Below are 22,164 nucleotides of genomic sequence, written 5' to 3'. Positions count from 1 at the left end.
TATAACATAACATTCATTCATTCATTAATTATTTACCGCTTTTTCCTCACGAGGATCGCGGGGGTGCTGGAGCCTATCCCAGCTGTCTTTGGGCGAGAGGCGGAGTACACCCTGGACTGGTCACCAGCCAATCACAGGGCACATATAGACAAACAACCATTCACACTCACATTCATACCTATGGACAATTTGGAGTCACCAATTAACCTAGCATGTTTTTGGAATGTGGGAGGAAACCGGAGTACCCGGAGAAAACCCATGAATGCACAGGGAGAACATGCAAACTCCACACAGAGATGCATAGCATAGCATAGCATCGCATAACATAGCATAGCATAGCATAGCATAGCATAGCATAGCATTGCATAACATAGCATAGCATAGCATAGCTTAGCATAACATAACATAACATAACATAACATAACATAACATAACATAACATAACATAGCATAGCATAGCATAGCATAGCATAGCATAGCATAACATAACATAACATAACATATAGAAGAAGGGGTCAACCCTGACCCACACACCTGTTTAAAACAAATAAACTGGTGTTCTGGCAGAGGAATACAATCAAGTAGCAAATATGGACTAGCCACGTCAACTCCCGGCTACATGGTAGCAATTTAACAGGGCCGTGATTGCGCTATTTACGACCAATTCATATTTATAGGTGACACACCCATTGAAAAACAGCACAGCAAAGCAATGATAAGAATGTTTTCTTGTAGATTGATTTGGTGTAAGAACTCAAAACGCAAGAGAAAGGCTTTAACCACTGTTTGATTGCGTTGTTTTCAACTATTTCATGTCCTTATGCAACACACCATGCACACTCACATACTAACTGGAGCAAATCATTTCAACGACAGGCACTGTTCATTCATTCATTCATTTTCTACCGCTTTTTCCTGGTGCTGGAGCCTATCCCAGCTGTTATTCGCATGAATTTGCCAAACATTGTACAAAGATAGAGTGTTTATGCGGATATATTCATTATGTGGACATATTCATCAGAACACTGGAACTGCATCCAGGTCACGTGGTTGCAACCCAGCAATTAGGGTCAAACGATGACAAGGTAGCTTCCACCCTCTTTGCAGTTCACATTACCGTCACCCACAGGATTGGACTGAAACATTTTCACTCAATCAGTGGAAATTTTCAATGGAATTCTCTCAGATTTCTCATGTGAGCTTGGTCTCAGTCCAGTATCATGCATTTAACTGGGCGCTGTTGTTTATTTCTCTGTTCCCATCAATTCATTATAACATTTCATTTTTAAGTGCAGACCTTGATAACACCGAGCCCTTTCCCCCCCAGCCACTCGTGCCACAAACTCTTTCTTTTATTTGTATCGCCTGCTCAATTAGGTTCCACCAAGTGGAAAGGCTTGTATCATATCTCACAATTGCAGATCAAGTGAAGTGGCAATAAACATTAGCCTTGAATGAATAGCAGGAGTTTGCCTGGGCTATTTAGCCTCACTTACCTTGGTCAAACTTCTCAATAAAAGACATTTTATGCATTTTATTAGTATCCTCGTGAAAATCAAGATAGGACCTGTCATGACAAAGATGGCAATCAGAATAATAAAAGTGGGTTTTAATAATAGCAGAGAAATTAGTTACCATTACAGAAAGGCTTGTAAAGACTAACGTGTCACCGATGACACTTGTTCCGTGGAGCAAACGTTTAACTCACACAAAGGTTCTCACAAAACACACAATTTAGAGCACTTGACATTTACGGTGCTCAGGCGACACCAGTAGTATTTGGCAAGAATGTTGCTGAAGGGATTTTCTTGTTTTTGTTGGTAGGGAGGTTTTTTTTGAGTGTATAGGACTATAAAACATATACATCTAATGAGATAGGAATTGTAGGAATTATTACAAAAAGTGATCAGGATGTTAGAAATAGACATACAGATAGCTATTTGCATTTTGCTCTCATATAGCACAATAAGATACCAAACTGTTGGAAACACAAAGGACAAATATATCACATTTTCTGGACTGTAAGTCACACTTTTTTCATTGTTCGGCTGGTCACTATATGAAAATATATTTCAGTGATCCCTCACTCCTCAGCGTTTAAAATTTCACTCTATCACGTTTTTTCAAATATATATTATTAAATGATGCTGTTTTGTGATTGAATTAGGACTTTCAAGCATGGAAATGGGTAGATTAACTAAAATACAAATACAGGGAATTTGGAAGACACATTCAAAGATGTGATATGTAGAATTCTACACTGGTCACTAGGTGTCAGTAATGATACAGTAATGCATTTAGTAATGCAATTTAGTCTAGTGCAGGGGTCCTGAAACTAAGGCCCGGGGGCCGGACATGGCCCGCTTCCAAATTTGACCCGACCCTTTGAACAATACGCTACCAGAGATATGCATACCCCCCAACCACTACTCCCTTCAGCTGTTTTGAGGCAGTACAACCGGTGTCAAACTGTACCCTTAGATAAAGTGCGTACATTTCTGACAGGGTGCAGTTTCTGTCATAGAACCGGAAATGGTAACCCCTATTGTGAGCCACGTTACTACAACCTCACTTTGCCCCAGTCATAGAACGTGAACAAACTAACTGATCACCCACACTGCCCCCCACCCCTCCCATCAGAGGAGGGAAAAGTTATGTGCCCCTCACTGGAAAAAGTTGGGGACCCCTTGGTCTAATGGGACTTTCATGATGCATTTTTTGACTGATGCAACTTATACAGTACATTTGAATCAGCACCTATTCTAAGTAAGCCTCAATAGGTGCCTTAATTCTGTTACTGTGATTCAAGTATTATTCATTTTGGTAATATTATTCATGGGACATTTCAGCTGGAATTAATAAGAGGGATTTTTTAACAGTACTTGAATAGTCTTATTTTATGGAAAACAAACATTCCCTGTTATATATAAGAAGGGAAACTTCAATATCCATTCCAGCCGCTTATCCTCATTAAGGTCGCGGGTATGCTGGAGCCTATCCCAGCCAATCACAGGGCACATATAGACAAACAACCATTCACACTCACATTCATACCTATGGACAATTTGGGGTGGCCAATTAACCTAGCATGTTTTTGGAATGTGGGAGAGATGTCCAAGAGAAAAATCAAACCCAGATCTTCTCCTTGGCCTACATGCTAACCACTCCATCATGCGGCCCCATATGTATTCATATGTAAATTCATATCTCTATATGAATTGCATTATTTTTAAAAACCTATTTAACAGCCTATGGCAATGAGTGTGCATGCTCTTCCTCAAGGATGCCGGAGTCTGACACACACATGCACACACTTTAGTCTTCCCTCGTCAGTCAGTCACTGAAGTCCTGTCCATATGCGGCCAATGGTCTCATACCAACAGTATGAGTTCTTGTTTTGACTAGTTTCAAGGTAAAGATGACAACATGTCATGCAAGTGATCGCCTGCAGGGCAGATTCAGCTGCAGGTTATGCTCTCTCACTGTTAACACAGTTGCTGTGCCGGATAGATTATGTTTTATTAATGCAGTGGTTTCATTTAATTGGGAAATCACACAGTGCAGCCAGACAGCTCCTTGGGAAATGTGAAAAATGACAATTAAATTATATCTCAAATTCATTAATTCCCGTCGCTCTTTGCTCATTGTAGCTTTTCCCTTTCTCAGTAAAATGTAAGAATGCGTGTGTTTTGTAATGCAATCTAGAACACAAAATGCATTTATTTGTACTAATGGCGTGCATCCCTGGCTTCCCTCTCGTTCACATTTTGTTCTTCCTAAAGACTATTGTGCGTTGCTTCAATTTCCTGTCTCTTTGCAGAGGGCAGGACTAAACTAGGATATGCATAATGTATTGGCTTGTGGCAGGTTGAGGTGGCAGGCTTTTTCCAATTACCTGCACCGAACACCAATTAGTATGTAAAGGAAAGAGAATGATGAGAGGTGAAAGTTTAAGGGGGTGATAATGATGAAGCTGATGCCGATGGGGTTTGGCCCTGCATGCCACGGCGTTGAGACGACCCTTTCCTGCGCCCCAGCCTGCAGTGCTCGACAGCTCCTCTCAGACATCCATAGATCATTAATCTAATTGGCTGCTTGCCACAGGGATGTGAGACAGTTATGGACTGTTTTAATGGTAAATGGTATTGAAGACTACGGCCATCGACGCTAACAACATGGCCGCGATAACAAAGAGCACTCTATCAAGGGGTGTCTGCGTCTTCTATTGATTCCAACATGTGTGTTTTGCATGATTGTGTGCTGTTGGTTGAGTCTGCTTTCCGCATGGCCCCCAATTCCCTCTTCCATTTCTGTGTCCTGCTGAACCTAAATGGCTCCTTTTTATTCATGACCGTGCCTATTGCATGAATATTAATTTGAAAGGCTCGGATAAGTGGAAGCAATATGGTGGGAAACCTTGCCTGCCCTTTCAAACTAGCGTTCATTAAAATGAAGAAGAGGTCATTTGGGTTCACGCAGGCTCATTTCTTAATGATGTTTATAATGCCAAGCTCACACACTAATAGAACTCACGCGTGGTTTGCGAGGGGCTCCTAACCTTCCGTGTTTCTCACTCCTGTCTCCTGTCGCTATGAAGTTGTGGCTATGTATGAGAACGTTCTTAAGTGTCCTACGCCTGGCTGCACCGGACGCGGCCATGTCAATAGCAACAGAAACTCCCACAGAAGGTAAGTGACAGCCTGCACAGATGAAACAGGCTTGGTCTGTGTCTCCTTTTTCACTGTGGGACTTTTCTTCAGTTTTATATGGACATGAGATGATTTTTTTTTTTTTTTACATTTTTATTTCTGCCTGCCTCCATTTTTTTGTACCTCTTTTCATCTTTTTTTATCTTCTTTTAATGTCTTGATTACTGATTGTATTCGCTTGGACCGTCACTAAAGTTGTGTTGTTTTTATTGGCCATCATTTTGTCTCTCGATATTTGTTTTCGTATTTGTGTGCAACATTCTAAATAAATTCAAATAATCGGTTCCAAACACCCAACTTTGTGGTAATAATATTCAACAATTATAATCATACAAGCAGAAAACAATTTAAAATGTATAGAAATGATGAGATAAAGAGATAAATACACATTTAAAATCAATCACTTATTCTTTTTTTTCTTTTTTTAATGTCTTGATTACTGTACCCTATTCGCTTGGACCGTCACTAAAGTTGTGTTGTTTTTATTGGCCATCATTTTGTCTCTCGATATTTGTTTTCGTATTTGTGTGCAACATTCTAAATAAATTCAAATAATCGGTTCCAAACACCCAACTTTGTGGTAATAATATTCAACAATTATAATCATACAAGCAGAAAACAATTTAAAATGTATAGAAATGATGAGATAAAGAGATAAATACACATTTAAAATCAATCACTTATTCTTTTTTTTCTTTTTTTAATGTCTTGATTACTGTACCCTATTCGCTTGGACCGTCACTAAAGTTGTGTTGTTTTTATTGGCCTCATTTTGTCTCTCGATATTTGTTTTCGTATTTGTGTGCAACATACTAAATAAATTCAAATAATCGGTTCCAAACACCCAACTTTGTGGTAATAATATTCAACAATTATAATCATACAAGCAGAAAACAATTTAAAATGTATAGAAATGATGAGATAAAGGGATAAATACACATTTAAAATCACTTATTCTTTTTTTTTCTTCTTTTAATGTCTTGATTACTGTACCCTATTCGCTTGGACCGTCACTAAAGTTGTGTTGTTTTTATTGGCCATCATTTTGTCTCTAGATATTTGTTTTCGTATTTGTGTGCAACATTCTAAATAAATTCAAATAATCGGTTCCAAACACCCAACTTTGTGGTAATAATATTCAACAATTATAATCATACAAGCAGAAAACAATTTAAAATGTATAGAAATGATGAGATAAAGGGATAAAATACACATGAAGACTCTGACGGCAATGACGCAGCAATGAGGGAGCAACAAGCTCCTTTTTTTAATTCACTACTGTTCTCATCAATGCTGACACTGGCAACTTCGCCCGGCTCCATTTTAGGTTATTTTGTAGTTGTGATTTCTTTTAAAAAAAAAAAAAAAGCAGAGTATAACCACGTTAGTTAGCAAAGAACTACACAGTCAACCACTGACGACATTATAGATGCTGGAGGATAATAACTTGTTTTTGTCATAAAGACACGTTGCAAACACAGTTGGACTCACCAAGTGTATTAATAACACGGCAAGATTGAGTCACCAATGTGTGGGATTCTTTGTTTGAGCACTGGAGTCCGCAGAACGATATGCGGGCAAACGGACAAGTTTGTGTAACATTGTCATTGAGTTTGCCAACTGAGGAGGCCAAATATGGTACTTGGTGTTTGAGCCAAGATGGCTGAATAAACAAGCGATGCCGGGACTAGTCCGTCCACATCTTTTATTAATGCCACAAGAGTCAAGGGTAAAATACACGTTTGTTACGAACAATACTGATGATAACCAAAATCCTGCCCAAAAACGGGCAGTTTGAAAAATGCAATTCTCAAATGCAAGACACTGTTGACCTGGTATGAAAAAAGAATCCATAAGGCATGACTAGGTTATTAAAAAATATATAGAAGAGAGTAATTTGGTAACAAGACTGAACAGTAACAAGAAAGCTTGATACACTATTCCGGACTGCTGGGAACAGTATATATATAGTATTTTTTGACAGTCTACACCAGGGGTCTCAAACTCAATTTACTTGGGGGCCACTGGAGCTCAGGTCTGGGTGAGACTGGGCCGCATCAGGTTTTCCAAAAAAAAAAAAAAAAAAAATTTAAACTTCGCTTTGGTTCCAATTTTCCACAAGAGAAGCTCTGATAAAACATTCCACTGTTCTCAAATATCTTACTTTTTATTTTTCTACACAAAATAAGATGAAAAATAAATAAACAAATCAAGAATAAAGAAAATCAATCAATCAGCAATAAATATAATAATAATAATAATAATAATAATAATAATAATAATAATAATAATAATAATAATAATAATAATAATAATAATAATAATAATAATAATAATAATACAGCAAATAATAAAAAGTTAAGAAACCACATATAGTTGGTGGGTAGACAAATTATTTTTTTCAGATTCAAATTAACAAAGCATTATTAGAGCCCTGTAGACATGACAAAACACGACTATAGTCACATTTATACTCTTTTTATTTACAACATATTGCGCAACTGCAGGGTCTTGAGACACATGCTAACTCGCAAACTAGAGAGCTAGCAACCTAAACGGTAGCTTTCAAGTTATTTCCTTTAAACTTAAATAGCCAAAAACTTACCACTTCCACACGGATAGGGAGGATAACTATTAACAGTTATTTAACCTTTAACATGAACCTTTAACATTTTCTGGGTACATGATACCATACAGCATCCATATCAAACTTGCGCGGGCCGCACTAACATTAAACTTTCATATCAAGGCGGGGGCTTCAAACTAGTGTCCTGCAGGCCACATTTGGCCCGTGGGCCGCGTGTTTGAGACCCCTGGTCTACACATTCTTACATTACATTACAAATGAGTAAATGCAGAGTTGAGTAGATGCCGTCTTCACACCATTTGTCATGTAGAACAGTTTGATAGCTATCACGACGGAGGAAAGACAGAAGAGCTTAAGGTGAGGATTGGCTGAGACCTGAAACCTGAAAAATACCTGACAAATAAACAAACCGATTGTTTCTGTAAACATCCTAAACTGTGGCGTCAAACCACATTAAATCCAAATCCGAACCAGAAAATCCCTTTTTAACATCAAATCAGATTATCTTGTTGTGCTTAAATAGGCACTTATTACAGTCCATTTTATTGCCTCTGATTCCGAAAAAAAAATTGAAACTATTAAAATTCAACGATGCAGCCAAATGTTCACCAATTGATTGCATAGCTGACATCTATTTATGCCTCGGCTTCCTGTGAGTGCTCTTGTTCAAGTTGTTCCGCTAGTTTACGATCCCATATTTTAAATGAGACTGATTAGAATGCATCAGCTCACACATGCTACAGTGTTAATCATTCATCAGCCCCTGACGGCGGGGGAGAAAAAAAAATATCTATCAGGTGCGATTTTGAAGGGAGAAACTAAAATAGCCATGCTGTCAGATGGGGCGAGGTTACAGTGAAAGAGGAGTGTCACCCACGGCAGATGCTCAGGGAGTTAAAGCATCGCAGCAGCTATTAGCACCTTTCTGCCACTCAGCCAGGGTGACAACAAAGGTGCAGACCTGCGAAGACCGCAGTGCCCCCCATGCTGTGCTCAGTGACACGGCTCGGGCGCCAAATAGGCACACGCATGCACACGTGTCATAAACTTTCACTTTTGCTGCAACATAACTGATACACGGTCCCTACAAAGACACACATAACAGGTTCTGGTGAGCACACAGCTCCATACTGGCTTCGGGACACTGTCAAAGAGCATTTTTGTGAGGCCTGACACGCCACATTGGACAAACCAGTGCAGAGGAAAATGGAGGTTAAGGATCAGCATGGGCTCTTGTCACGTTTGGTCAGTTAGTTGTCAGGAGATTTGATTCTATTTCAGTCCATAGCAGGTATATTTCAGAGTGTGTCCACTCGGGAGGTACGCTATATGGAAAAACAGTCCTGAAACGTACCTCTTTTTGATTTATTCTATCAGGGTTTGGACATGGCCCCATCTTTCAAAGCCCTTTTCTGTCTGAACATGATTGCGCCACATAATGGAAGAACCTCACATCTCTCACCTCAACCCTGTGAACTACAACAGGGATTGCAACTTTGACCTCACAAAAGTTTGCCTGAAAAAAATGCATACAAATTAGGGCTGTCAAAATGTCTGTGAGCGCCGCAGTCCAGCGCAGCGCAACGCACCCACACCTCCATCTCTCCCACCATAGGAGAAGGAGAGAAGGCGTGAGAGGGTTTAACACAACCGAGTGTAATCACCAATCAAATGCCTTTAAATGCGCAGGGCCCATTGGACTGCACATCAGAGGCCACAATGCACATCACAATGTAGACCACCTCTGTTCCTGACAGTCGCTTAAACACAGCAGCAGGCTAATCCAGGCATCATGCTTGTGATCCACCTGCATTCATGCTATGTCTTTGTCAAATAGGATAACTTTTGATGGTGGTGCCTAGAACCGGCCTTGATAAAGATTAGCTAAAATCTTAAGACACCGACTGACTTACCAGCGTTCAACAAGCGTCTCTCTGTTTTTTCCTTTTTTTTTTTCTTTTTGAATGAGATTCATGAGATGAGATGCGCCATTGTGTCTTTGATGTGACATCAGATGTGATGGGACAATTAATACAAAAAAGTACAAGCGCACGGTGGTTCAGACAGTTACATTAAGTAGAGGTTGCTATGATTGTTTATTGCATTGAAATGTACCCAACACTCTGAAAACCTGCCTGTGAGGTTTTGGTGTGTGCTCTGTGCGCCTGTCAGCCAATTTACCACTGCTCAGGGTGCGCTTCGCCCGCACTGAGAACAGACCAGGTCGGAGCAGGGGATCTTTTGCTGCAACAAACTGAAATTGTCGACACCGGGTCGCCCAGTACGTTAGTCCATTCATTATATGGAAGCAAATTCTGTTGCAAAATGCATATACTGTACAATGCATATTTATCCATATGAATATATCTAAGCTGACAAGTATTGTGAGCTTCACAAACACCTTTGATTTGATTATTATGGTATGGTATGGTTGATTTGTTTCAAACATGCTTAACAAGTTATGGAGTAGTAATAAGGAATATCACATTTATGCCTGCACATTGAATTAGGGGGTCACTGGTTTGGTATGCCATTCCATGTTTTGTCATTTGGTGCTCCCATCAATTCTATAAAAAATATTTATTATTGATTATATTATTATTATTATGACTAATAATAAGAAATATATTTTAATAGTTACAGCATAGAAAACCTATTTACAACTTTGAACTATGTTTTTTAGGGCTGTCAAATATAGCGTGTTAACGGTGGTAACTAATTAATTGAATTAATTGATTGTATGTGTAGTCTAAATAAACACAAATAAAAAGATAAAATAATTTTATCGCTCACTTTGGAAATGTATAAAAGTATATATATCCTGTATATGTACAAGTATACATCCTGTTATATTATATCCAATTTTTTGTTTATATTATTAGAGCCTTCTAGACATGAATTAATAATCACCTTTAGTAAATCTAGTAGACATAATAAGAGAAAATATGACATAATATAGACTTACTTAAAGTAGCATAACTTCCTGTTCCGCACAGTACCATTGTCTCATCAATGTAACATTACTTTCACTTAGTAACTAGTGCAGAATATAACATCTCACAATGTCTTTGAATGCCTCTTCTGAATGCCTTATATTTGTATTTTAGCTCATTTACCCATTTTAATGCTTGAAAATTCTCAATTCAGGCAAATAATATGTAAAATGTGCTTAATTATGCATCTTTTTGACTAATAATAGGCCATATTCAACCACGAACCAGACCCCATAGAGGGAAGCCACAGAATTCAAAGCATGAAATGGAGACGGATGACTGTAATTTAGATCCGACTTACACCAAAACTTGACTTAATGACAGTCTAGGAACAGAACTTGAATGTAACCTGAAGACCACCTGTAGGTACTTTTAAAAACTGGTCGACACTGGGATTGCTTGGCTGACGTGTGCACTCGTGTTTGCACATTCAGCTCATGACAACATGTCACATAACAAAATTGTTTTTTTTTTTTTTGCTATGCCACTGACATCACCTTTTTGTTGGTATTTCAGTTTGTCCGGATGTCCCATTGCTGCAGCAGAGAAGCTGGCCAAAGCCCAGGAGAAACACCAGGGCTGTGATGGCTCTAAACCCAACCAGGCTTCTGACCGAGTCTTAAGGTAGACCTTTCACTTACAACCTCACGAGGTGGCGTCCAAACAACGCTGGTGCCAGAACTGTCGGCATCAAATGTTGGCCCTTGTTGTGTCGTCTGATGGATTGTTTGAGGCATGTTCTGAGTTGTACCTAATATAATATGAAGGGTCTCCACGTTAGTTAAATTTACATGTTATCGTATGTCTGAATGTTTTGTTCTTTTCCTTCCTCACATTTCTTCAAGCTGTTGAAACCCTTTATGTTTTATGTAAATGTTCTCCAGTGAATTCTTTCAAGAGACTGCCTTTTCATTTGTCTCCTTAGTATTGAAGACAAACGTCTTTATCACCGTAACGAAATCGGTCACATTTATCATACTGAAGCACTTTTTTTTTTTTTTGTGCGTGTTTGAATGTAGATCATGAAAATGCTCCGATGTCACAGTTAATCGTAAATTTCATATTTAAATCTGACTCAACATAAACAGGATAAGAACTTCCACTTCATCTATTCCTTGTTATGGTTTGAGGCTGCAAATGTAAGGATATGAAATGATAAAAACATTGTCACAGCTTTTGTTTTGCAGCAAGATAAGACAAAATACACATGCAATGGCACATGGCGGGAATATCCTGTCCCTGGAAACAGCCCTCCATTTACCAGCATCAACCTCCATATTTCAGTCCTGGACTATTGCCAACAGTCTGCGCTTTCCTTTGAGTCTGCCCACTTTCAGCCAAATTTCCTCCCCCTCCCTTGGGCGATGTTCAGTGGCTCGGTCCAACTTCCACCCCCTCGTCATTTATTTTCCAGGCCTATGTGCTTTGTCAAACAACTGGACTATCCTCAGTATGGTGACAAGAACAATGTCTCCACCAGCACGCCTCGATCCAACCTGGCCAAGGAGCTGGAGAAGTACTCCAAAACCAGCTTTGACTACAGCGCCTTCGAGGGCAACAACAACCACCAAGTGTACGGGAAACGGGCCATCGCACCCAAAGTTCACGGGCAAAGGGATACCTCCCCTAAAGGATATGATGGTAACATATAACAAATTTCATATCTTGGTTACCATATTGGAACTTGCCTTGTTGTAGCTAGAAAACTGGATGTTGAAGCATTTCAACCAATAATCAGTGCTAAACTGTCACTTCTCTTAAATAATTACCTTTATGGTCATTTATACACTAGACAATTTGTATAGAGCAGAATTTTTGGTGGAGTGCCGAAATATGTGACTGAAGAAATCTCACGTTTCAGCATCTATCCATTGCGATACTGGAGTATAGTAAATTAACTTTGGTATGTTGGCGCTAGACTGGCTGTGGTCCGTTTTTAGCATTGAATTACGGCCGTTTCAACACCGATTCAGTGGACGGTAATCACACACAGTTCAGTTTCCAAACTCCAAGCGTTTTTCCTTACTGAGCTTTTACGTATATACAGTATGTGAAGAATGGAAAACGGCAAATATTGTGGTTTCTTTTTGGACTGACACCTGCAGTACTAAGACTGCACTGTGGACAAGTGGTTAGCACGCAGACCTCACAGCTAGGAGACCCGATTTCAATTCCATCTTCGGCCATGTTTGTGTGGAGTTTGCATGTTCTCCCCGTGGGGTTTTCTCCGGGAACTCCGGTTTCCAAAAACATGCTAGGTTAATTGGCAATTCCAAATTGTCCATAGATATGAATGTGAGTGTGAATGGTTGTTTGTCTATATGTGCCCTGTGATTGGCTGGCGACCAATCCAGGGTGTACCCTGCTTCTCGCCTGAAGACAGCTGGGATAGGCTCCAGCATTCCCGCAACCCTTGTGAGGATAAGCAGTAGAAAATGAATGAATTAATCAAAAAACCTGCAGTACTTAATCAGAATAGCAAGTCAAGTGTCAAGTCAAGTCATTTCTCACATATTTTGTGAGCACGCGGACCCTTAGCTTTGACGTTACATCATCGTACTCAAAGAGGTTTAGTTGGAATTTAAACAGTGCCGAAATTGTACTTTGAATGTCCATTTTTATCGGTTTGGCAGCTCACTCAACATGCCGTAGAGCAGTACACAGTACTGAAACGGGTACGCTCATCGTTCCATAAATTTGGCTGTCAGCCTTGAGAATAAAATTTGAAAGTATGAACTTATGACAGCTTAGGTTTCCATTGAAGGTGTTTCAGCATTCCAGCCATGATATACTATTCAAAGCCATACATCCGTATGCCTGCGTTCTAATGCACTGATAAAAAAAACAACAGTGATTTTTGGAAAACAAAAGTCTTAAATTGTTGAAATTGGTTCAACTTCAGTAGAGAATAGAAATATTTTGATCAAAAGATGGAAAGCCAAGAGACAACCATAATGCGGCCAACTCATTTTCCTTCCAAGGCCACTCCCAAGCTGCTGTAAAGTCACCATGATACTGCCGCCTTGTCTGTGCTCACATATCACTTTCGTCTGCTTGAATTGAGTGGCAACCTGGTAAAACAGGCTGGTTTAATCTTGGACCATGATCACCAATGCGAGCGTCTTCCTAAGCACCAAATCTGGGAGGACAATCTGATCTACTCCAAACAAGCCTTGCACGGGCTAAGTTGGTACTGTTGTTTTGTATAAAACACCTTCACGCTTAATATACGTAAACAGCTTTCAAACCAGTGAAGTTTCAATTTATGCAGAGCTCAATTCAAGTGTTTTAAGTGTACATACATTCTTTATAAATGACTCCTGTTTTTGAGTCAAGTGCCCACATTAAAAGCACAAGGATGTTTTGTGGACTTTTCATTTATGTACCAATCCTTTAACCAAGGCTATTTTTTTTTATTCATAATCATTTAATATAGTTAGAGGAAGAAAACAGCATTGCACTTAATGCAATAGTGTAATGCGCATTAATGTTTGCCACTCATTAAAGTATTATCATAGAAAATAATCAAGCACTTTATCGGTATCGTGTTAGGAATGTCTGAGAGAGGTATGTCATGTGGAATGGTGTCTTCTTTCATTCATTCATTCATTCATTCATTTTCTACCGCTTTTCCTCATGAGGGTCGCGGGGGTGCTGGACTGGTCGCCAGCCAATCACAGGGCACATATAGACAAACAACCATTCACACTCACATTCATACCTATGGACAATTTGGAGTCACCAATTAACCTAGCATGTTTTTGGAATGTGGGAGGAAACCGGAGTACCCGGAGAAAACCCACGCATGCACGGGGAGAACATGCAAACTCCACACAGAGATGGCCAAGGGTGGGATTGAACCCTGGTCTCCTAGCTGTGAGGTCTTCTTTAAATACCACTAATTTAATATCACACCTCTTGAAGAATCGCTCAATCACATGCAACATTTTGGCACGGTAATTTGTATTGTGTATCGCAGTAGTTGTCTTATTATTGGTTAGAAAGCCAATACTTTTCTACTTCTTTGTTATATTGTATATGAAATGATATTAGACTATGTTTTTCAATATGTCGCTTAATGCAAATGTGTCCTCCAGCCAAGCGTTACTGCAAGAACTCCAGCTCGGCCAGCAGCACCACCAGCACCTATGCTCCCAGCAGTAGCAGCAGTAGCCTGAGTTGTGGAGGTGGAGGAGGGGGTATGGGAGGAGGTGGAGGCAGCAGTGCCAGCAGCACCTGCAGCAAGAGCAGCTTCGACTACAGCCACGACATGGAGGCCGCACACATGGCCGCTACGGCCATCCTCAACCTGTCTACGCGCTGTCGAGAGATGCCTCATGGAATGGGGGGCAAGCCCCAGGATCTGTGCTCGCAGGTAGGAAGCTAAATAATCTGAGAATGGGGCGTGTTGTTTCATGGTGGGGCATCAACAACTTGCAGTAGATAGAGGGAAAATGACAATAGTCCTGTTTGATGGTTAGCAATAGCGGTTTAAACTATATGGTTTTATTTCATTTGAAATAGCCTAACAACATTTGAACATGCATTAAACTATAAAAAAAAAAAAAATTAATGGTCTTCATGGCGGTTACTCACTGGCCTCAGACAAGCGACCAACAATTTGCAGGCATGCTGTTACGACACTTAATGATAGCTAACATTAGTCGCTATAAACAAATAGTGTAGTAGATAGTGTAGATAATAGTGTGTGTGTACTCAAAGCAGGAATTCTAAAATTTTGGTGCTGCTTTTTCATTCATTGTCCTATTGTCGCTTTCCTCATATTTTACTGAGCAGCCAGGGCAGAGATGTACTTACTTTGCTTGTTGCTACCCTGTCACCATTGACAATATACGACTTGTCAATGTCACCAATGACTTGTTCCATGGACATCAATGATTGGGGACATCACTCGGTCTTGACTTAAAAATAGATTTTCCGTGAGTGTGTTGACCGTTGTTAATCCATTTTTAGGAAGATACTAAATTTCTACTGAGGAAAATTTGCATTTGCCCCCCTGGGCAATTAGGGGACCTTGGGATTGTTCTGACTTTCAGCCTCTGGTCAGTACACTTTCATTCATTCATTCATTCATTTTCTACTTCTTTTCCTCACGAGGGTCGCAGGGGGTGCTGGAGCCTATCCCAGCTGTCTTTGGGCAAGAGGCAGGGTACACCCTGGACTGGTCGCCAGCCAATCACAGGGCACATATAGACAAACAACCATTCACACTCACATTCATACCTATGGACAATTTGGAGTGGCCAATTAACCTAGCATGTTTTTGGAATGTGGGAGGAAACCGGAGTACCCGGAGAAAACCCACGCATGCACGGAGAGAACATGCAAACTCCACGTCAGTGCACTTAATAATTAAATAAAAAAACGTCTTATCCATGTGATCAGTATGGGGCGGTTTCACTCATGGATGATCTGAATCGGCACCATAAAACCCTGATGGAGCATCCCTACTTATGACTCGTAAGGACTCAAAAAATTTTTGGACTTGGACTTGGCTTGACCTCTTTTGTGTTGACTTGAGATTTAATTTGGACTTGAACGTCTTTACTTGAGAATTGGTATTCAAAACACTGACTGCCTCTCACATCTTCCTAGTGAGGTTGTATATGTAATCCTCCGTCCATCTCCTCCAGACAAATTCATTCATTCATTCAGCAGAGCATAAAAATATGTTTAATGCAGCTGACATGATCCAAGTCAGTGAGCGCATTCATATGGTAGTCAGGGTTGACTCATAAGGCCGAAAAGAGAAGTTAGCGGCAATCTCATCTTAAATATCCGCCCCTTATTATATGAAGAGCTTGCAACCAAAAGGCGCTAAATCCAATTTTCACTAAGTTGCATGTTTTTCATGAGCTTAATAGACCTCTGTCATGTGTATTCAAATCACATATTTTGGTCTTGAAATCATTTTAAAAAATATGAAAAAAAGTGATATGAAATTTATGCTTTCAACCAAAAGGCGCTATTTCCATTTCAGATTTCAACCAAAAGGAGCTAAATCCCTTTCTTTATTCTTTATTCTGATTGGCCCAAGTTTCCCATCTATTGACAATCTGACCAATCAGAGAGAAGAATACAACTGGCACTGCACATACAGAAAGCCAGTATCAGTGCGCATCCTGTTTTGTTTGTGTACATTAAGTACACGTATGATAGTTACAGTATGTTATGCAATTCAGGAGAACACAAATTGTGTTTTTACAGTATTCTGTAACATGGAAGTTTTTTTTATGCCATAAAAGGCATGTCTCTACCTTGACACCTCCAACTTTCATGAGAAACATAATTTTACTAGTACTAAAAAACATAAAATAAAGAGTTTGTAATGAGATGATTTTTGTCACTGTCACCTTCATGGTGCAGTCAAATATGAGCACTGCTTTTAATAAAATTTTTATTAATTTAATTACTAATTATTATTTTGGATTGTATGTTGAGAATGGCTTCTGTGTTGTAATTATTTTATTAGCATAGCACATTAACGCACCTTACATTCTTGTAAGAATGCCATTCAATGCCATTGAAGAAGTTAAAGGTGACTTCAAATTTATTTCAGCCAAAAGGCGCTAAATCCATCATTTCAGCCAAAAGGCGCTAAATCCGAAAAAAAAATAATTAAAAATATATATAAAATACATGGTGTGTGCAGGATTTTTATAGCATGCATTTTTATGACCTATATTGATAGCTCTTTCATTTGCAATATAGACTTGATGACCAAATAGATTGATATGTGCGTAATTAAAAATAATTGATTTTCTCGAAATCAGTCAATGGATTTAGCGCCTTTTGGTTGCAAGCTCTTCATATGTTATATTGGTTGGTATACATCACACACTGGAGATTTTTTATTATTTTTTATTTGGGTATTTTGACTTCCACCCAATAGCTCAATTACATGTGCTTATCTCAGTGCTTCTCAAATAATGGGGCGGGTCCCCTTAAGGGGACTCTAAATTGCCCACAGGGTGTATCCCGCATCTCACCAAAATTTCCCTCATCTGGGATAGGCTTCAGCTCTAATGAGAACAAGCGGTATAGAAATGGATAAATATTGGAGAGACTTCCTAATTCGGACTGATTCAGGCAACCAGATGTGCTTCTGAAGGGATGTCAAAAATGTACCCTGGTATGACCCCACAGCTACGGCATCTAAACCAGGATAAGCTCCAGCTTCCTGTAGTAATCACAGTCATGTCCGCCAATAGATAATCTCTATTCTTCTGTCATTAGACAAGTACTGGCTGAGAAACCTGACAAAGATAGGGAGACTTCACTTGAACACGCCTGATAGACACACACACACACACACACACACACTTTCCATCAAAGACCCAGGGCTGCGTCTAACACTCGGGGCTCAGCAGGGCAGTTTTTTTTTTCCAGTCTGGGAATCAGATAGGAGCAGGACGGAACGTCGTTTGACACGGCATGAGCCCAGTGTGTCATTTCTGAGGAGATAAGGTGATGCTGTTCCTGTATTATCTGCACCGAGATGCCGAGCAGGAAAATGGAGGCGCAAGAAAGCGAGGGAGGGAGCGCACAGCGGCGGGCTAATGCTGGCTTAATGCTAATGTTGACGGCACAGTCTGTGATGGAATTGATGATAAAGTAAGCCAGCAATAGAGTTTTTTTTTTTTTTTTATTATGTGGGAGTTTTCTAAATGTTACAATGTAGAAGAGAAGGCGTGAGAACAAGATGCCGCGCAGGAGATACAACTGCAGTGAAAATAAAGAGTAGGATAGAAGCTAGGGAAGTGGAAAAGAAGCCAAAAGCAACGTACTTCCACAGAAAAGTGGAACGGAATAAAGTTGGCAGGAACAAACGCCTGAAGCAGTCAGGACTTCCTGTGGTCCTAAATCATTTCATTGTCTGTCCTACGTTAGGGCGAGACAGGCAGGATGCTCCCGGGGCATGAAGGGAAGACAGGAGACTTCACAGGGCTTTTTTTTTTTTTCCTTCTCTACTCCTCATCCTCTTTCATCTTAGCACCTCAGCTCGTGGCAAACGTTCTCCTTTCTGAGTATCAATGCACTTTCACACACGTACTAATCTATTCTTGCTTCCTTGTTGGTTTAATCTTTATTCTTTATCGCTAAGTCTTCCTCTTCAACTGACTTACAGCTGTGATGAATTGCTTTCATTTAAATGGGTATATTTCAACATGTATACATTTATCATATTTCTTTTTTTACTGGTGGAGCGTTGGGAAAAGTGAAGCGAAGATCATGTGACCAAAAGTGCAAATAGTTACGGATGATATTTATATCATTCGGTCTCGGGCTGATACTGACACTTGGAGGCATGATACTGGGCTTGATACCAGACAAACCATGTGATGATCTTATTATCACATACTATTTAATCATGAGCTTATTATCACGTACTATTTAATCAAAAGACCATTTTGTTTGCAGAAAATTTTCAGTTTATTACATGTATTATATCTAAACAGTGTAAACACAACAATTGCAAAAATAATATTATATATAAATAATATTTTATGTCTTATCTTATCAATGTCTGACAATTAAAGTTCCATTAATCAAGTTTGGGTTTTTTGGTGAGCACTCGTGCGCTGTTCTCTGATTGGTTGTTTCACGGGCACGATACCAGAGCAGCGTGCTCTGAGTGGACAGCTACGGGGGCTGATACTGGACATGGTTAAACTCTATATTTTATCAGTATCACTGCCCTGGGCTTTGACACAGTATCATTAGGGTACAGGTCCAATTAATACTGTAGTATGTGATAATTATCTATATGTATGTACAAACCATTGTATGAGTTTTTGGTACCAGCATGAATAAAACACCAACAGACCTGAAAGAAATGTTATGGTCACCTACATTGTGTGGGTAATCTCACCTCATTGGAGCGTAATTTTTTTAATTATCAGTTATCAGTTATTTTTAATGTTGTCAGATTTATCAGTATGTCATAATTCCGTCATATTGGCCCAATAATTATCGTCCACCTGAAGAGAAGGGCCCTGGAGTTTAATCTAATCTGATAATTATAAACGATCACTTTTATAGTAAATGTTGATCCAAAATTGGAGGAGAAATCAAACAACACTCAACACTGAAGCTATTACTGTCCTTGAGAATGGAACCGTTGTACACTGGATTGCTTATCAACAGCCAAGAAATGCAAAGTCGCAAGAAATTAAGCAATTTGAGGTCCTCTTTAAGGTCCTGTTTGTTTATGTTCTTTAAGACGTTTGAAGAACATTATTTGCAACTGGTTTATGTGGAGCGGCACGGTGGTCTAGTGGTTTAGGGCGCAGACCTCACAGCTAAAAGACCAGGGGTCAATTCCACCCTCGGCCATCTCTGTGTGGAGTTTGCATGTTCTACTACTACCGGTATTCCGGTTTCCTCCCACATTCCAAAAACATGCAAATTGTCCATAGGTATGAATGTGAGTGTGAATGGTTGTTTGTCTATATGTGCCCTGTGATTGGCTGGCGACCAGTCCACCCCGCCTCTCGCTCGAAGACACCCGTCGTGAGGAAAAAGCGGTAGAAAATGAATGAATGAATGGTTTATGTGGGGGGAAAAACTTTTCAAGACACCATTTATGGCGTTAACGTTGATAATCTAGCTAATGGAGAACAAATTCCGTTTGGAAAATCTGCGCGGTGCATGACTCATATAAGTGTTTTATAAGAGTTTGAAGCTGCGCAGGGCCGGTGTTAACCACTGTTACAGTACTTGTTAGAATGCTGAGAAAATATTTGTGACAGTTTTACTAACATGCACAGTTTCCAGCCTACGGCTTAAGATAAGGTTTATTTCCCTGACAAGAACTGCTCCAGATCCGACAGACCTGAAATAAATTTATTGGTTAACCTGCTATACACATCGACAAGCAGCTGCTCTCTTTCGGGTCTTTGACTTGGTAGCAAAGGTCAAAACAACAAATGTAAATAAAGGTAGAATGGTGCAACCTCTCTTACCTTCACCAGTTTATTATGACAGTTGCAAGTATGCACGGTAATTACTGACAAGGAGGTACAGTATTTCCAAAGAACACCAGGAGAACCCATGCAGCCCAGGGGACACTGTCAGCTAGTATCAGCGTTATTACTTTTGAAAGGGGACAAAAGGGAAGAGGTGAAGGATGAGAGGACAAGAGAAATGGGAATCAAGACTCCTAGTGATTAATAATAGCAAGGACACACAAGCGTCCATAACATAATCTTTATACAGTATCTAAAGAACCGTGGATAGACACTCCATAACATACCGCCATGTTACAGATGCAATTTGTAGAAAATAGTCTAATGTTTAATATAATGTATAATATACATGTATAAGAATAATTCATTGTATCAATTGATTGGTAACCGGCTGCACGATGTAGAGAGTGGTTAGCGCACAGGCCTCACAGCTAGGAGACCCAAGTTCGATTCCACCCTCTGTGTGGAGCTTGCATGTTCTCCCCGTGCATGCGTGGGTTTTCTCCGGGTACTCCGGTTTCCTCCCACATTCCAAAAACATGCTAGGTTAATTGGCAACTCCAAATTGTCCATAGGTATGAATGTGAGTGGGAATGGTTGGGACAGCCGGGATAGGCTCCACAACCCCCGCAACCTTTGTGTGGATAAGCGGTAAAAAATAAATAAATGATTGTTAACCACAGTTACATGAGAGGGGGGTGAAAATATTATAAATGATGGTGCAATTCAGTTCTGCACTCGTGTAAACACTTCAACAGAAAGTGAGCATTATTTTTAAAGGAATTCCTACACTGCGTATTTACCACATACAGTATGTGGCTCAGTAGGTATAGTGGTCGTCTCTCCTAACCTGAAGGTTGTGGGTTCGATTCTCCATTCTCCCGTGATCATGTCGAAGTATCCTTGGGCAAGATACTGAACCCCCAGTTGCTCCTGATGCTGCGTCATCAGTAGGTAAATGTGCTAACAGTGTCAAAGTGAAAGACCATTTAGATATTAATTTATCAACTTTATTCACAGAGTAATTTGGATGGTGACATTGGGATTTGTAGTGAGAGTAGGAAACAGGTGGATGAGGTGTTAGATGAGTGGAGGTTTGCCCTGGAAAGGAGAGGAATGAAGATTAGCTGCACAAAGACGGAGGTATATGTGTGTGGATGAGAGGGACCCAAGTGGAAGAGTGAGGTTACGGGAAGAAGAGATACAGAAGGTGGCGAATTTTAAGTACTTGGGGTCAACAGTTCAGAACAATGGAGCTTGTGAAAAGAAGCATGTGCAGGCAGGATGGAACGGGTGGGGAAAAGTGTCAGGTGTGATGTGTAATAGAAGAGTTTCAGCTAAAATGAAAGTAAAGGTCTACCAAACTGTGATGAGACCAGCCATGTTGTTTAGTCTAGAGACAGTACCACTGACGAAAAGACAGGAATCAGAACTGAGGGCAGCAGAGATGAGGATGCTAAGGTTCACATTGGGAGTGACCAGGATGGATAGGATCAAGAACAAGTACATCAGAGGGACATTACCTGATGGATCGAACATGTCCAGAGGCGAGATAGTGAATATATTGGTAGAAGGATGCTGCGTGTAGATCTGCCAGGTAGGAGGCGTAGAGGAAGACCAAAGAGGAGGCTTATGGATGTAGTGAAGGACATGAGGGTAGTTGGTGTGAGGGAAACAGATGCAGAAGACAGGGTTGGATGGAGGCGGTTGATTTGCTGTGGCGACCCCTGAAGGGAAAAGCCCAAAGAGAAAGAAAATTCACAGTCATTTGGCCCCATACCTATAGCCTTGATTCTTGCTTTGCAGCTGGTATGTGTTCGAAGCAAAAACAGAGGGCGTTCAAGGTTCTTATCACACTAATTAACAAAAAGGTATCGACTGTTTCC

At 40.0% G+C, this 22,164-nt stretch overlaps 1 protein-coding gene across 3 annotated transcripts in view; it reads left to right on the top strand.

Moving 5' to 3' along the window:
• Positions 1 to 22,164, top strand: part of myt1lb (myelin transcription factor 1-like, b) — a 134,476-nt gene that overhangs the window by 93,254 nt on the left and 19,058 nt on the right. For all 3 annotated transcript variants that reach the window (XM_078796006.1, XM_078796004.1, XM_078796005.1), the window contains exons 8-11: positions 4,598 to 4,688; positions 10,806 to 10,913; positions 11,704 to 11,930; positions 14,387 to 14,664. In XM_078796006.1, coding sequence (XP_078652132.1) covers positions 4,598 to 4,688; positions 10,806 to 10,913; positions 11,704 to 11,930; positions 14,387 to 14,664 — 704 coding nt within the window. The remainder of the gene's footprint in view (positions 1 to 4,597; positions 4,689 to 10,805; positions 10,914 to 11,703; positions 11,931 to 14,386; positions 14,665 to 22,164) is intronic.

The sequence above is a fragment of the Doryrhamphus excisus genome, linkage group LG14 (genome assembly GCF_037039965.1).
Source record: "Doryrhamphus excisus strain RoL-2023G ecotype Guam linkage group LG14, RoL_Dexc_Guam_v1.1, whole genome shotgun sequence".
Taxonomy (NCBI): domain Eukaryota; kingdom Metazoa; phylum Chordata; class Actinopteri; order Syngnathiformes; family Syngnathidae; genus Doryrhamphus; species Doryrhamphus excisus.
This window is presented reverse-complemented; position numbering and strand designations above follow the sequence as displayed.